The sequence below is a fragment of the Papaver somniferum genome, chromosome 5 (assembly GCF_003573695.1).
Source record: "Papaver somniferum cultivar HN1 chromosome 5, ASM357369v1, whole genome shotgun sequence".
Taxonomy (NCBI): domain Eukaryota; kingdom Viridiplantae; phylum Streptophyta; class Magnoliopsida; order Ranunculales; family Papaveraceae; genus Papaver; species Papaver somniferum.
In genome coordinates, this window is record NC_039362.1 from 167094276 (window position 1) to 167109884 (window position 15609).

The 15609-nt window shown below is 36.3% G+C and overlaps 1 protein-coding gene across 1 annotated transcript; it reads left to right on the plus strand.

Moving 5' to 3' along the window:
- The first annotated feature begins 912 nt into the window (after positions 1-912).
- LOC113283557 (phototropin-2-like) lies at positions 913-14925 on the plus strand. Its single transcript, XM_026532862.1, has 24 exons — positions 913-1116; positions 1264-1929; positions 2022-2204; positions 3831-3922; positions 4012-4291; positions 4922-5132; positions 5556-5626; positions 5783-5889; positions 6674-6723; positions 6830-6934; positions 7576-7635; positions 7993-8082; positions 8324-8400; positions 9349-9433; positions 9898-9978; positions 10617-10720; positions 10975-11024; positions 11241-11347; positions 11923-12045; positions 12233-12284; positions 12791-12903; positions 13337-13477; positions 13666-13778; positions 13914-14925. The coding sequence occupies exons 2-23, from the start codon at positions 1304-1306 to the stop codon at positions 13774-13776; spliced, it is 2919 nt and encodes a 972-aa protein (XP_026388647.1). The 5' UTR covers positions 913-1116; positions 1264-1303; the 3' UTR covers positions 13777-13778; positions 13914-14925.
- Positions 14926-15609: the final 684 nt, after the last annotated feature.

The following is a 15609-nucleotide window of genomic DNA, read 5'->3' on the forward strand; positions in this document are numbered from 1 at the left end:
TGATGTGTTCCTCTCATTAAACTCTAAATTTTTTACCAAAAATGAGCGCAATTTGGTATACCAAACCTCATCATCCACCGATTTTAATTTCGATTGTTAATTTTCGACGGTTGATTTTCAAAGTGGTAGATAGTGATATTATACGTCTCGGATTATACTTATTTTTGATAAGAATTTAGAGTTTAATAAAAAGAACATATCATCAACATATTAGGTTCAGATTCATTATCATTTGGATTCTAAAAAATATTAATTCAATCTTATATGGATAGTGTCCATATAAAATTGACCATGGATTCTCCCTCGTTATGTATATCCATCATCCTTCTTTCATCTCCGATCCATGTGACCAAAGAATCTATAAAAAGAAAATGTGACCATTGACCATAGAAACTTGAATCCTACGGTACACATGGATGTGCTGTAACTGTTTTTGTAAACATCGTCACATAATATCAGGAAACCAAGATTTAGTTACTTTGAACAGTCGAACCTTTTTAACTGCTGACAGTCGCAGTCTTTTACCTGTTGTAGTAGATTTTCTCAAAGAATAAACCTTGAATTTATTCACAAGAAACAAAAAAACGTGGTCGTAGATTATTCTCCAACTCTACACTTGGCATTAACTGGACCGTACAGATATCGTAATTTGAAGCATGAAAACGAAATTTCATTACAATTATTGTTTCCCACATCGACATTTTTCGTAGCCTCAAAAAATTGTCGGTAAAATCTGAAAGAACCATTTTTGGCCAAGATTTAGGAACAGAGAAACTAAATGGATAAACAGAGTAAAAATCAACGGTTATTTTGTGCATATGTGTAAGAAATCAATGGCTATCATTTGATTCAAGTAGAGTTAGAGTTATATTTATGATGGTTTCTCATAATGTTATCTCCTTGTCCACCTGTATTTTCTTCTTTCCACCAAACTTGAAGGAAAGGACGCAAAAGAAAGATAAAAGGATTACAAAAAGAGAAAAATTTCACGAAAATCATCTTGAATTTCTCTTTTAAGTTGTTGGTTTTTCATGAAGATGTGCATTTATATAGGTTGAGAGGCTTTTATAGAAAGTTTTCTACGTGAAAAACACGAAGAATTTAGCCTCAGAAACTGTAAGAAATTTGCCAGTTATAAGTGGTCTACTTTGTCATTAAATGTGGCCAAGAAATCTGAGACTTTTCGACAAATTCAATCTCGTTTTGTTAGAATTACAGATTTTTTCATGCTCTGAATATCAATCTTTTATGTCTTGTCTACAGCTGCAGAGAACTCGAGTTCTAATTGCCGTCGTCTTCAGATATGAATCCTCAGGGTTCATCAGGAGGAAGTAACTTAGCTTCTTCATCGAAGAATCCTCAAAGAAGAATGGAAATATTTACAGACACTAACAAAAAAGAATTCGAGAAAGAAAATTTATCTGAAGAACAGAAGAACTTAGAAGAGTTAACAAATTCGTCCGGTAAGTGGATGGCATTTCCGATAACAAAATCAGGGAGTTCAAAATCAAATACTTTTGATGGTTTGTTCAAGGAATTAAGTGAAATAGGAGGAGACGAATTTTCGGTTGATGATAAAACTAATCAGATAATAAGTGAAGATGGTATGTCACAGAGAGCTGCTGAATGGGGACTAGTAGTTGAATCTGAAGTCGCAGGTGACAGTAATTCTAAAGCCGTGCGACTAAGGTCGTCCGGAGATTCAAGAAAAGAGTCTAGAGAATATGCAAAAACATCTGAAGATTCACAAGCTGGGCCTGCGATGGGAATTCCACGAGTTTCTCAAGAACTTAAAGATGCATTGGCCACACTTCAACAGACATTTGTTGTATCAGATGCTACAAGACCTGAGTGTCCTATTATTTATGCTAGCTCTGGGTTTTTCACCATGACTGGTTATTCTTCATCTGAAGTTGTTGGCAGAAACTGGTAATCATGCACAGAAACCCCATGTTGGCTTAGGCATTTTTGATGGTATAACTGTTTATTAACTTTGAAACTGCATTTCTGTGTTGTTGTAGTCGATTTCTTCAGGGAGCTGATACAGATCAGAATGAAGTTGCAAAAATTAGAGATGCTGTTAAAACAGGGAAAAGCTACTGTGGGAGGCTGTTGAACTATAAGAAAGATGGGAAACCATTTTGGAATCTGTTAACAGTTACACCCATTAAAGATAATACTGGCAAGGTTATCAAGTTTATCGGGTAAGACTGACTTTGACTAGCTTATACTGTTTTTGTTTTTTAACTATTAACTTCATATATTGGCGCTGACTGTTTTGTTTGGCACCATACTTGTAGTAGCAGTATGTTTCACATGGGTTTTTGGGTCCGTCAGTCCCCATTAAATTACTCATAAAAAGCAATCGTGACCAATGACCATGTTATTTTGGGTATCTGTAACCTGCATGCATGATTACACTGTTCATGGGGATTTTTATTCGTCCGGTTGGTAATTTGAGGCTAACTCGAGCAAGGGCGCCCTTGCACATTAAAAAAAAAAAAAAAGTCTTGCAATTCATTTTCGTCAAGAGCAAAAACATGAATTAGGGAAAAACTTGTTTTTAACATAAAGAATTTGGAACGAATTTCCTTTTATGTTCTCCCACTCTATGATTACTCTGTCAAATTTCGATATATTAAAGAATATCAAAGCATTCTTTCAATTTAAGATGCATCCTCAATTTAGCTAACCAGATAGAAAGTGTACTCGATGACTAGTTAACAATACTTTTTCCCAATTACAGTTGAAAAAACAACGTTAACAAGCACCTAAATTGCACAGTGAATATGCACTTTTAAACCGTCAAAAGAAACACACATAAATAAATGTGAAATCTTATAACTTGGAAATGCCACATTCGTTGAGTTGCGAAGCATACGAATCCGCACGCGATGTTTCACCTAGTTTGTTTGGATCTGACTCGTTATCTGAATATAACTCGGCATCTGATTCGGTCTGAGTCAGATGTCGTATTACTTGTTTTTTATTTTTCTGATGTCTGACTCGGCTCATGCATCTGTCTTGGAATTATTTGAGTCAGATATCATTTTGTGTCTGACTCGTTGAGCACATATCTGACTGAATAATTCTATAATTTTTGAGTCAGACATAACGAGTCTGATTTCAATATAATGAATTAGACCCAGATGACTAGATGAGTCAGACAACCTGTTCGTAACACCGGCGAGTAAATGGTTACGCTCACCCGCATGGAAAAGGGTGTGAAAGATGAGCATTTACGCTAGAGAAAAAGAGAGGGAGGGAGAACGGACGGACGGAGTACCCAACTACTCATTTCTCTCTCCCTGAGCTTTATCACCTCCTCTCAATCTCATCGTTTTCCTTTAAAAAAAAACCTTAACCAATAGTCACTGCACTTTAACATCCATGACTTGGATATATCTTCGGATGTTCAAAGCCCCTCCGAATCCAGAATACATTGGTTGCAATAGCATCAGTGGCAGTGTCTAATTCAAAAAAAAGTGTTGAGCAATGTAGATAGATTTATAGCAGAAAATCCCTAGAAGGTTAGAATTGGATAGTCAGGGTTCGTGTGTAGTAGCCATGTGAATTTTCTTCCCATGGCAGGGAAGAAAGACAAGCTCCGTATCTGTAAATTTGTACGGTTCACTTCCATGACTTTACAACCACTTCAATTACAAGTGATTTAGGTTCTTAAAGTTCCCAGATTCCGTTCCTTTTGCTACTGCATGACTATTAAAGCATGATTGGACTGATAATCTGTATGTTGATCAACTTCTTTGGTTTTTGCAATTTCTTGTATTAGGTTATTGTGAATTTGAACTTGACTTGATATGATATTGCAGAATGCAAGTTGAGGTCAGCAAATATACAGAAGGTTTGGTCGATAAAGCCTTGAGACCAAATGGACTGCCCAAGTCTCTAATTCGTTATGATGGTAAGCAGATAACAACATGTTTATAAGAGCAGTTCTAAATTTAATTGCAAGTGTGCTTAATTATCCTCTTTGACTGTTTTGTGTTTCAGCTCGGCAGAAAGAAAAGGCTATGGATTCTATGACGGAAGTTGTTCAGACTGTCAAACACCCAAAATCTCATACTGGTGGCACAGTTCCTGGAACACCATTAAAGGCTGATGATAATGACAAGTTGAACATGGTCCTGCCCAAATCTGTTCAATTTGAGAACTTGAATACACCTGGTAGACATACTCCTGACATGGATGCACGAAGTGAACTATCCAGAATGAGTACAGCAAGTGATGCTAACAAGAAATCTAGAAAATCAGGACGTAACTCATTGATGGGGTGAGCTGCTCTTCACTCTTTTCAAACACCGAATTAATGCTTCATCCATGTTGTGTTTTCTGATTGAATATGCGTATCTAAATCCTTCCCTTGTTAATTGTTGACTTGCTGGTTTCTTTCACATGTTTGTTTTTTTTTCTTTTTGAGATGAATTCATCACCTGCAGTTACTGCTTATGATTTTTTCTTAAAAGCATGCATTCGATTTAGATCAGATTTCCGCGTTTCTTTTTATATAATGTACTGAGAAGAGGTTCTTTTCATCTGTAACAAGATATACTACAGTTTCAAAGCTCATTTATTGATTTGATCAGCGTGTGGCTTAGATACATCAAGCGGAACTAGAGCGTAATTTCATTTGTAATTATCCAAGCTTGGCTCGGAGTTAGAGTTTTCCTTTTGCCTTTGTGTCTACAAGTCCAAAACATCAACCTTCTATTCAATCAATCATGCAAGTGAAATTCTATGTTTTTCAAGAATCAAGGGACAATGTGTCACATTCTCAAAGTCATTTAAAACTCAAGGTTAAGTGATGCATGACCAATTGTATAAAATATGTTCACTTTACTTTTATCATCTTGATTTATCAACTGCGGTTAATCTGCTTTGACAATTTTGTAACCTTTTGTAGGTTTAAGGGAAGAAAGAGCTCAGTAGAAACCATTGAGACCCCGACTTTTGAGCCAGAGGTTCTAATGACCAAAGATGTACAACACTCTGACAGTTGGGATCGTGCAGAGATGGAAAGGGATATACGCCAAGGGATTGACCTAGCAACAACACTGGAGCGCATTGAAAAGAATTTTGTTATAACAGATCCTAGGCTACCCGATAACCCCATTGTAAGGGCATGACAGTTCTTAGATATATTTTGCTTTCTCCGTAATTTCACTGATCTGAGGTACCCAAACCAATAAGTGTCAAATGTAGCTTTACTCTTTCCCTGTAGTAAAGGAGAAAGACCGGGGAATAAGATCCCCTATAGCTAGAAATGCGATACTCTTGATATCTAGCATTACGCGAAGTACGTGTTCGCTTAACCAAAAACACCCGCATAACATGCGAAACCTTCAAACCAAGCTACAAGATTGTTGCAGCACATCCTCTGAAGATTGTTGTAGCTCGTTTTGTTTGCACTTTAGTATTTTATATTGCTTAGTATTTCATCTTTGAAATGGATACTTACATCTACAACAAAACACTGACGTCTGCTGTTCTCCGGTACTATTAAAAAGGGATTTGACTCATGTGTGCTTGTTATCCAGATTTTTGCATCCGACAGCTTTCTTGAACTAACAGAGTATACTCGAGAAGAAATTCTGGGACGAAACTGCCGGTAAGAGTATGTTCCTTTTGTTTCTGAAGCAACAGATTAAGGATTCTTTTTTTTAGTACATCATTTATCTATTTTGCTTGTGACATTACTCTTACATCCACGGAGCATACCTCACCAGTAAGGCAACAGTAATAAGTTTTTTACTTGGTTTTGTAGATTTCTTCAAGGCTCTGATACCGATCAAGGAACCGTCTCAAAAATAAGAGATGCTATTCGAGAACAAAGAGAAATTACTGTCCAATTGATCAACTATACAAAGAGTGGTAGGCTAACATAACTCTCTTGTACTCTTTTGTTCTCCATGAGCTGAGTGTGTTTAAGATTTCACATGCCATGTTAAAATTATCGTTGCTACTTCCTATTTCTTCAGCGCAAGCCATGCACAAACCTATAAACCATCTCCATAAATGTACAGAATATATTAAGTGGGCTCTTTTTGGTCATCTGGTCCGACTATAGTGTTCTGCTTTGGGAATTGGCTACTCATCAAAACTAGGCGGAAGCCTTAAAATACATAACTGGATTTCTTCTGGGATGGTCTATAGCACATGTTTTGTTTCCAGGGGTATCCATAGTACCCATAAGATAATGCAGATCCATGTATGAACAATGTCACAGTATTTGATCTTACTACTTGCAACACTTCTGGTGATTACGTTAGACAGTTAAATACTGCTGAGGTTTTTCGAACCTTGGACAGGGAAAACCCTCCCAAGTAAATTTTACATCACTGTGCATTCGTCAGTCAGGACGACTGATTTCTAAAGTTGAGATCGTTGAAGGGTCTGGTCAAGCTGCTTTCCACAGGAGAACAAAAGTCAAAACAACTGTTGTGTAGCCAACCGTTTATATGAATACTGTAGAATTTGGACCAATTTGTGATAATGATGATCATCATTTGGTGGAAATGACTTGCTTGACATGATTTTCATGGCACAAATTACGACAAAACTGTATTGATAAATCTTATATTCAAATTGGAGATACTTGGTCTTATATTTGCACAATGCTACATATGGTTAATGACGTAACATCTGGGACTTGCAGGGAAGAAATTTTGGAATTTATTCCACTTGCAGCCTATGCGTGACCAGAAGGTAAATACCTGCTCCTTTTTGCAGTTATCATTTTTCAAGGTCGGCCTTTATCAAGTTTAGAGTAATTGCAACTTTTTTCTGGAATTTCTTAATTTTTCCATTGTAGGGTGAACTCCAATACTTCATTGGTGTACAATTAGATGGAAGTGATCATATAGAACCTCTTCGAAGCCGCCTCTCTGAGAACACTGAGCAGCAAAGCGCGAAGCTGGTATAATTTTCGCTCTCCACATTTAACTCCTTGTATTTTCTAGCTGAATATCTTTTACTGTATACTGCAAGTCATTCAATCAAGAGTGTGCATAAGTCTATATTATTGCTTGTTTGATAGATAGTGTATCGAAAATTCGAGTGGCTGAAGCTGAAGCAGCTACTTTCGAAGTAACAGAAGCTAGAAACATATTGTTAAGACAACTAGGTCTGATGGTTTAGACGTTTCCTTATGCTTAAGCGAACGTAAAATCCGAAAATTGTATTTATGCAAGAGGCTGCATGAACGTGCTTGTCATGCTAGCCATGTGCCCTCCGTGGTTTCCACCTGGAGTTGGAGGGACACCACATACTAGGTTAAAAGCCACCTCATGTATCCTTAAGCTACCTTATTAATGTAGCATTAACCATGATCACATGATTAAGAACCTCAATATTCTACAATCTTGATTATTACTTGCGTAACTAAATCTAATCAAGCACTAACTTAACCAATCATGCTTTATTGTTGAATCACAAAAAAACCAACATTTTGTTCTTATTAGAACCTTAATTATCTAAGTCAATTTAGTAGGTTCATGTGTCTATAAACCTGTTATTCTGCTTGTATGTATCTCATTTAGAGTTAGTTCCTTTTCCCAGGTGAAAGCTACTGCCGAAAATGTTAACGAAGCCGTTCGAGAGCTTCCTGACGCCAACTTGGTAAGGTAGACTTCTTCTGCTATAATATATTTGAACTGAGAATTAACTGATGATATATTAGTAGATAACTTCATTGCTCATGACACAGATCTTATGTAACTTATGTTTTTGGATACCTTATGGCAAATGATACTGGGATTACCATTACTGCAGTGAATTCCAATTGTTCCATTTTAGGATAATGATACCTAATGTTTAAGGCATCTATTTTTTGGCTCCATTTATCTTTGCCGAAAATTGAAAACTGACCTTCTTACTTGCCCTTGAATTGCAGAAATTTCCGTCATTATGCGATGATATTCTGTTGGTGTCGATTAAATATGTTTTGACTTATAATGCATCACTTACTTTCTTTAGAGACCAGAAGATTTGTGGGCAATACATTCTAAACCTGTCTCTCCAAGGCCTCACAAAAAGAACAATGCTTCTTGGCTAGCGATTCAGAAGGTACTCATTCTTCAGTGAACATTTTAGTATGCACCCCTAGGTCTCACTCCTTGCCGCAAGTTTTTTATCTTTGCTCAAAGAATTTTACTGAGCGAGTCTGTTAGAAAATTTCGATTACTTTGTAGCAGATTTGTTTGTGAGGTTCTAAATTTAGTTTGTGTTTATGAAGCTAGTTCATTGCACCTGCATAACTGGATTCCTACTCTCCTTGCTCATCCTGTTTTCCTTTTGGATGTTGTAGATCATTGCACGTGGCGAACAAATTGGTCTGAAGCATTTCAAGCCTATAAGACCCCTGGGCTGTGGTGATACTGGCAGGTGTGTGTATTGGTTAATTGCTTCAATTGAGTTTTTGTTTTCTTATGGGATATATAATGTTCAAATGACGGTTGCACATTGGAAAGAACAATATCAGTAAGAAGAGTTACACTTCAAAAATGTATATACATGTTTACAAAGAATATAATGACATCGCGCTCAAGCTCTAGTGCACCATTTTTTATAGGGGAAGATTATGAAGACACATGTTATATTAATCTCGCAGTCTACCCTATTACTGGAAGTACCTCTGGTTAGATTATGAAGATTGAAGGCTGATTGATCGAGTACCTCGTATTTGGGGTTTGAGCTGAGAGGCTTATGCACTGACAAATGTTTTTTATTATAGGTCAAAAAAGCAATTATTCATTTACTTCCTCTCCTGATTCGTTCTTGACCTAGCTTCACTTGTTCTGAATGATACATTGTAGCACAATTTGTCTACTTCCAGACAAGCAACCATGTCTACTCAAGTATGCGGACATGTATGATGTGACAGTTGTAACTTGTAACCTCCTTTCCCGTGTCATGAGCCATGACTAGATTGTTTGTGAATCACGACCTTGCTCCGTAAAGGGATGATGGAGACCAGCTTTTAGCTAGGAAGAAAACTATTTAAACTAGAGGTTTTGGCTGCTGGATTTGAGGGTTTGATTGTAAGGTCACGATGCAAGTTGGACTGTTAGTAATGGGTAGGTCTAGTTTTGTTCTTGGCTCCATAAACCTAAGATAAAGTTTTGATCAAGCGTCTGTGCTTAACATGTAAAGGTTGAATAAGACATGACTCTTTGCTTCAATTTTTTTACTGTTTCTTAGCTTAAAAAGTAATTTCTGTCCTTTTCTCTTACGTGCTGTTACAAGCTTCTGTCCTTGGCACTACAGAATTTTGGATATGTAGAGTTAGAGCATTTATCTACGGCGAGTCATGTATATTTGGTTTTCATGCAGTGTTCATTTAGTAGAATTGCATGGTACGGGTGAAATGTTTGCTATGAAGGCAATGGACAAGTCTGTTATGCTGAACCGCAACAAGGTACGCATGCTTAAGTGTGTGTGTGTGTAATCTGCTGTTAATATATTGATTTTTACATAGCTCTAGGCTTTGAAATTCTATTTTGTAAAGATGTCTGATTCTAGTAAATAAGCATGGCTCAGAACCATGACCTCAGTGGTGGCCTCATTTAGTTGGAAAACCGAACTCAACTGACAAAAACATGCATTATATGATCTGGGCTACTTAGGACGGAGGCTGAATGGTTTGACTAAGACTGAGATGAAATAAAATTGTGAACCGTGGCAGCAATGGCACAACTTATGAGAGCTTGTGTGAAATTTATTTCTGTTGTTATTGTTTAGAGTTTTTGTCATTTGTTGTATTTATCATAATTAGTATTCTTTTTTTCTTTTCTTAAATGTAGCTTTTGCTTTAATTTCTAATCATGCTTTCCAAACACTTAGCCGCTCCTTGTTTCCTTTTTTTTTGTGAATCATCCACAGGTTCATCGAGCATGCATCGAAAGGGAAATCATTTCGTTTCTTGATCATCCTTTTCTTCCAACACTCTACACTTCTTTCCAGGTGCAAATTTCTTATTATTTTCTTACTTTTGATGTTTGTATCTTAGCAACCAGACAAGTTTATGAACAAGGCTCTTTATTTTGCAGTATCTCTGAGAATCGATCCCCTTTACGGTTAGGTTGTCCAAATTTAGGTCTTCTGAATTCTTAGATGCCATTTTTGATTTCTTTTGGTTTATGATGTTTGGCCAGTTGGATGCTTTTATGCTTCTATAAACTTCCCAGGGTTATACTGAAATCAGCCACCGTTGAATTCCTTCAAATTTAGGGTTCCAGTTTTCATCAAAATATTTTTAGGCCAGCCAGGAGGGGCCTTCTTTCTTTCCCTTGTTCTTGTTTGTCGCAACCAACCAAAATATGATATGTATCACGTGCAACATCTTATCCCTGCTACAAATTTCATTTCTTCCCAGCGTTGTATGCGTGTAGCTGATTAAAACATCACTTGGAGTGAACCCCACATATGTCACACGCATATTGTGTATCCACAATCTATTGTTACTACTTACTAGCATGTCCTGTATGATATTTTATTATCCACAATTTATGATATTGTATTCTTTGTTGACATTTCTATGTCATGTACAAGAAAAACAATGATCTTTTGCGGATGCACTGATTTTACTTTTTACTCCTCAGACTGCTACACATGTTTGTTTGATAACGGACTTTTGCCCTGGTGGAGAACTATTTGCGTTGCTTGACAAGCAGCCTATGAAAATGTTTAAGGAGGAATCTGCGAGGTACTACCATCTGTCTTAGCTCCAAGTAATTAGGTTCCTTAGCATATTAGTTGGCTGTTGTTGGGTATTTTTTGCTAGTGATAGAGTTTTGATAATATCCTGGGAACCATCGGAGGATGAAAAAGTCACAGCTGGAAGCTTTCAAGCCATGCAAATATGAAAATGATTATCAAATATTTGAAACATTTCTTAGAAAGTCACTTATACCCGTTGTTGATGTAGCAAGGGAAATCTAACTGGGTTAACTTCTCCAGGTTCTACGCTGCGGAGGTTTTAATTGGCTTGGAATATCTTCATTGTTTAGGTGATTCTATCTAATTGGCTTTTAGTTGGTAAACTATTTTGTTCTGTTTATGGTCTACATCATGTTAAACTTAAACAGTTAAACTCAGTAAGGCATCCTGTAAAGTTTTGCATGGGAAACCCTCTCATTTCAAATTTTCATCAGTGCCAATTTGCTGAACAAAATACTTACTTTATTCTAAGATCTTATTCTCACAATTTTTTGTAACTGAAACAGGAATTATCTATCGCGACCTGAAGCCTGAAAATATATTACTCCAAAAGGATGGTCATGTTGTACTAACAGACTTTGATCTGTCATTTCTCACAGGTTGTAAACCTCAGGTATGTTACTGTACAAACGAAGCTGTGATTTTTATGTTACAGTAGCTTAATACAGACTTTTGACACGCCAAATGAGATACCCCTTGGCCTATTGGAATGGCTATCTGATTGACAACTATTCTGCCCCATTGTAGACATCTAACCCTATAAAAACTGACTTATAGTTGATTGTCACATGCTAGTTTTTGTGATTTTCTTCGTTATGGTAAGATTAGGCACATTGAAATCAACTGCTTTTGCAAAGAACATCTCAGTTTTTTTTTAAAAAATCTCCAATACTCAGGTATAAACCGTCTCCGTGGGGCTAGCTCGTTACATCCAGGTCATTGACCTCCAGACTCTAGTTTGTCTGTAACGGTCACCACTGGAGCTCTCAGAAATTGCTGTAACCTCTGATGGCATTCTAGGTTACTCGAGTCAGCTTAATTAATGATTACATTTATTTTTTGGGGGTTTCAAGTGGTTACTGCCTTATTAAAATTTGAAATGCGCACTCTATCAGTTAATAGCTTTCCTTTTTGTACTGCTTAGATGCTGACAAGTGTCAATATTGCAATCTATTTCTTGTATGGCAGGTTGTTGAACATCCATTACCTGCAAAGAGGAGAAGGTCCAGAAGTCAACCTCCTCCAACATTTTATGCAGAACCCATCACACAGTCAAATTCATTTGTTGGAACTGAAGAGTATATTGCTCCTGTACGGATACTATGTTCATATCTTTCTCGCAGTTTCTCCAATTATGTCACATACCAATGTCAAATGTGTTTTAAATCCTTATAATGCATAATTTATCTGGTTCACATATTCTTTGGAAAAATTTATGGATTAAATACATATCACAGTTATGGTTAAGAAAAGACTCTCACGGTTCACTTGTTTTCAGGAAATTATAACTGGTGCAGGGCATAGTAGTGCTATCGATTGGTGGGCTCTTGGTAAGCATTTCATTAGGCTTTCTTTCATTTTCTTTTTTCTTTTTTCAATTTGTAAATTTGGTTCATCTATGCATCGTAATAAGTTCCGGCGTGAATGTTCTTGCTGGTGTACTTACTGATTATTGCAATCGAAATGCAATTTAACATGTGTAACAGTCTTTGTTCATATTGAAGTTTAACATAGCAGGCTGTTTGAGACATCTAACTAGCCTTGAGTAGGAACAGTATTGAGAAGTTTGTCTGTTTTTAAAAATCATTTATTGGGCATAATGCAATAGGGATCTGGTAAATGCCTTACAACTCTATGCTTGTTTAAACACAATTAACTAATACTGCGTCAACTTCTCAATGTTCTCATACATTACACAGCTAAACAACGAAGGATTTAGGAAATTTGTGGAGGAATGATGAAACTAATTATGTGAAATTTTACTATGCTTACATTGAATATCAATGGGTTAATGATCGTCAGAATTCTTTTCCTTGTTTTATATTTTGGTACACAGGAATTTTGCTCTATGAAATGCTCTATGGACGTACACCTTTCAGGGGAAAGAACAGGCAGAAAACATTTGCTAATATTCTGCACAAAGACTTGACGTTTCCTAGCAGCATACCGGTAAAAATGAAACTCTTTTCTGTTATTTATGTTATCTTCTGTTAGTAATTTGACATTTCGAAGCATTCATTCAGGGGATGCTAGTGAATTGGTTATCTTCAAAAACTTAGAATCAGCTGGTCTTGAGGTTCCGAAATTGCTTTTAGGCAATTAAGCATGAGCACTTACAATAGTTTCCTATAGTTTACCCTGATTCTGCTGCATCAAATAGTTCATGTTTTTTTGATCTATAACTAGATTGATATCTTGGATTTTAAACTACAGGCTCAAGGCCATTATAAATTATTGAGAATAGTAGTGTTGTATCATTTGGAGAGACACATGTATGCTTGATCTAATGAATTTAGAGAAGCTCCACAAGTGCTAAGATTGTTGTTTGGGTTAGAATTTTTTTACATTGTAGCCGATGTTTGATTATTTGCATCTTATATAGGTAAGCCTTGCAGCTAGACAACTGATCCATGGGTTATTGCATAGAGACCCTGCTGACCGGTTAGGATCAAAAACCGGAGCCAATGAGATCAAAGAGCATCAGTTCTTCCGTGGAATTAATTGGCCCCTCATTCGATGCATGGTAAATCCTGTCTTTTTTTAACTAATTTCACCATTAATCTTTTCTTGCATTATTGTGTGTTTGTGATTTTTGTTGTTGTTGTTTACTTTGGTTAATTTATGTGATGATTTGTTTCTCAACTTTTTTAAAAAAATTATGATTTGAAAGTGAAATGTTTTAAATGAATCTTTTTGGCTTTTTTTGAGCAGAGTCCCCCACCATTAGATGCACCTCTTCAATTAATTGGAAAGGATTCAAAGGCTAAAGATATACAGTGGGAAGACGATGGAGTGCTTGATCAGGCGTTGGAGATTTTTTGAAGGTACAACTTTCCCGTTGTGTTTGCTTGACTTGTTAGTGTTGGATTCTTCTAGATCTGATGCAATTGGCATTGTTTACTTCCTAGTCCTAAGGCTCCTACATGTTTCTCATAATTTTACTTTGTCCTATTATACAGGATTTTCCACAAGATTTTGGATGAGAGCCTTGCACCAGCATATCACTATTGTTTCCCAAGACATTTCATGTATAGATGTCTTCCCGACTCATTATGGTTTTCCGATAACATTGTGTACAGCAAAGGGAACCATCCATTAGTTGCGCAGGTTTTTCTTTTAAGGTCATTACACCAAGCCAAAAATAGCTATTGCCAGATTATCAAGTGTGAAACACGCCCTATTATATATTCCTCGAGGCATGTATTCCTTTTCCGGTGTCATTGAATAAAGATAAATAGAGTTCTGAGACCTGCAAGTAATTTTCAACAGTCTATTCTACCATCAATAAGCATAATTCTTCAGTGATATAGCCTTAGACGACATCTATACATCAAGTGCCCAATGATGCAAAACTGAAGTACATATATATATAGCGCAAACATGTGAGATGAGGATAAAAATGATGAGATTGCCCAAGATTCCCGCAGCAAGGTTTTCGTCTACTTTAGGCAGTTGAAGGACAAGATTGTGCAAACATGCACTATGTAACAATAGAAATCTACAACTTTGCTCTAACCTTGAGCACGAAGAGACAATAATTATCAAGAAAAGGCGAAGAGTAATTGTGCGATAATGGATGAAAGGTGTGAAAAGTAGCAGCACGATAAAGACAATGCGATGACCATCTCAACAGAAGAAGCACGAAGTAGCAGCACGACAGATAGAGACAGCTCCCAAAGCCTGGCGAATAAGACAAACTGAAATATAATCAGTTAAATAAGATCTTGCATGTGAATCATAGTTGTCTTCTACTGCTACATTTGTCTATATAAGGGTTCAAAAATGATAGAGAGAGAGATCAGTTGAGATAGATAAACTAAGGAAATTATCAAAAAAAAAAAAGGAAAGAAGGAAGGAAGGAAGCCATTAGAACTTAGCTTTATCTCATGTTTCCCCATTGTTGTACACAAACTCATCTTGTAATCTCTGTAAGAAACATCACATATTCAATACAAGGCATTTGAGAAGATCATACTAGTGTCAAGTGGTGAATAATTTCATTAATGTTTGAGTTGATCAATATGACTTAGGATTTGTGTTATTATCATTACAAATGGTGTAGTTGTGAGATTTTCCGCAACTACAAAAAGCAAAAAATATGAGGATTCTAGGGATGTACCGCATTCCACAAGTGAAAAGTACAGAGAAAAGTCAAGCGAAAATCAACCTAAGTCAACCCTTGAATTCGAACTCCAGTAAGAATTTCTTCTCAATCTCTGTAACCCTTTTTCCAAATTTCATCAATGCAATTAACACTTATAACTATTTTGGTTTAACTTCGTAATTTTTCATGCCCTAATCTGGTTTCTCTCTGTAATATTGAAGTGTAATTATTTCTTACCCATGATTTGATTTCATCCTTATCTGCTATAGGTTACTTTAACAAGTTTTGAGAATGGTTAAATTCTTCGTTCAATATTGTTTTATAGTTACTTCTTTATGATTCTACCAAAACACGCATCAATCAATGATTTGATACTTGCATGCATACTTATATAACTTTCTTTATCATATGATTTGTTTCATGCGTACCCTCTCTTAGGTATCTGTTTCTTCAGGTTTCGTTTCCTAGCTTTCATGGATAAAGTGTCGATTATCATCTATCACTATCATTCTATCCATGGTTTCATTCTAAATATCAACTTCACCTTCTTT

Coding starts and splice junctions, on each gene's coding strand:
- LOC113283557 (XM_026532862.1), top strand. CDS start 1,304: ATGAATCCTCAGGGTTCATCAGGAGGAAGTAACTTAGCTTCTTCATCG. Junction 8,083..8,323: donor CTTGGCTAGCGATTCAGAAG/GTACTCATTCTT, acceptor TGGATGTTGTAG/ATCATTGCACGTGGCGAACA. Junction 12,046..12,232: donor CTGAAGAGTATATTGCTCCT/GTACGGATACTA, acceptor ACTTGTTTTCAG/GAAATTATAACTGGTGCAGG.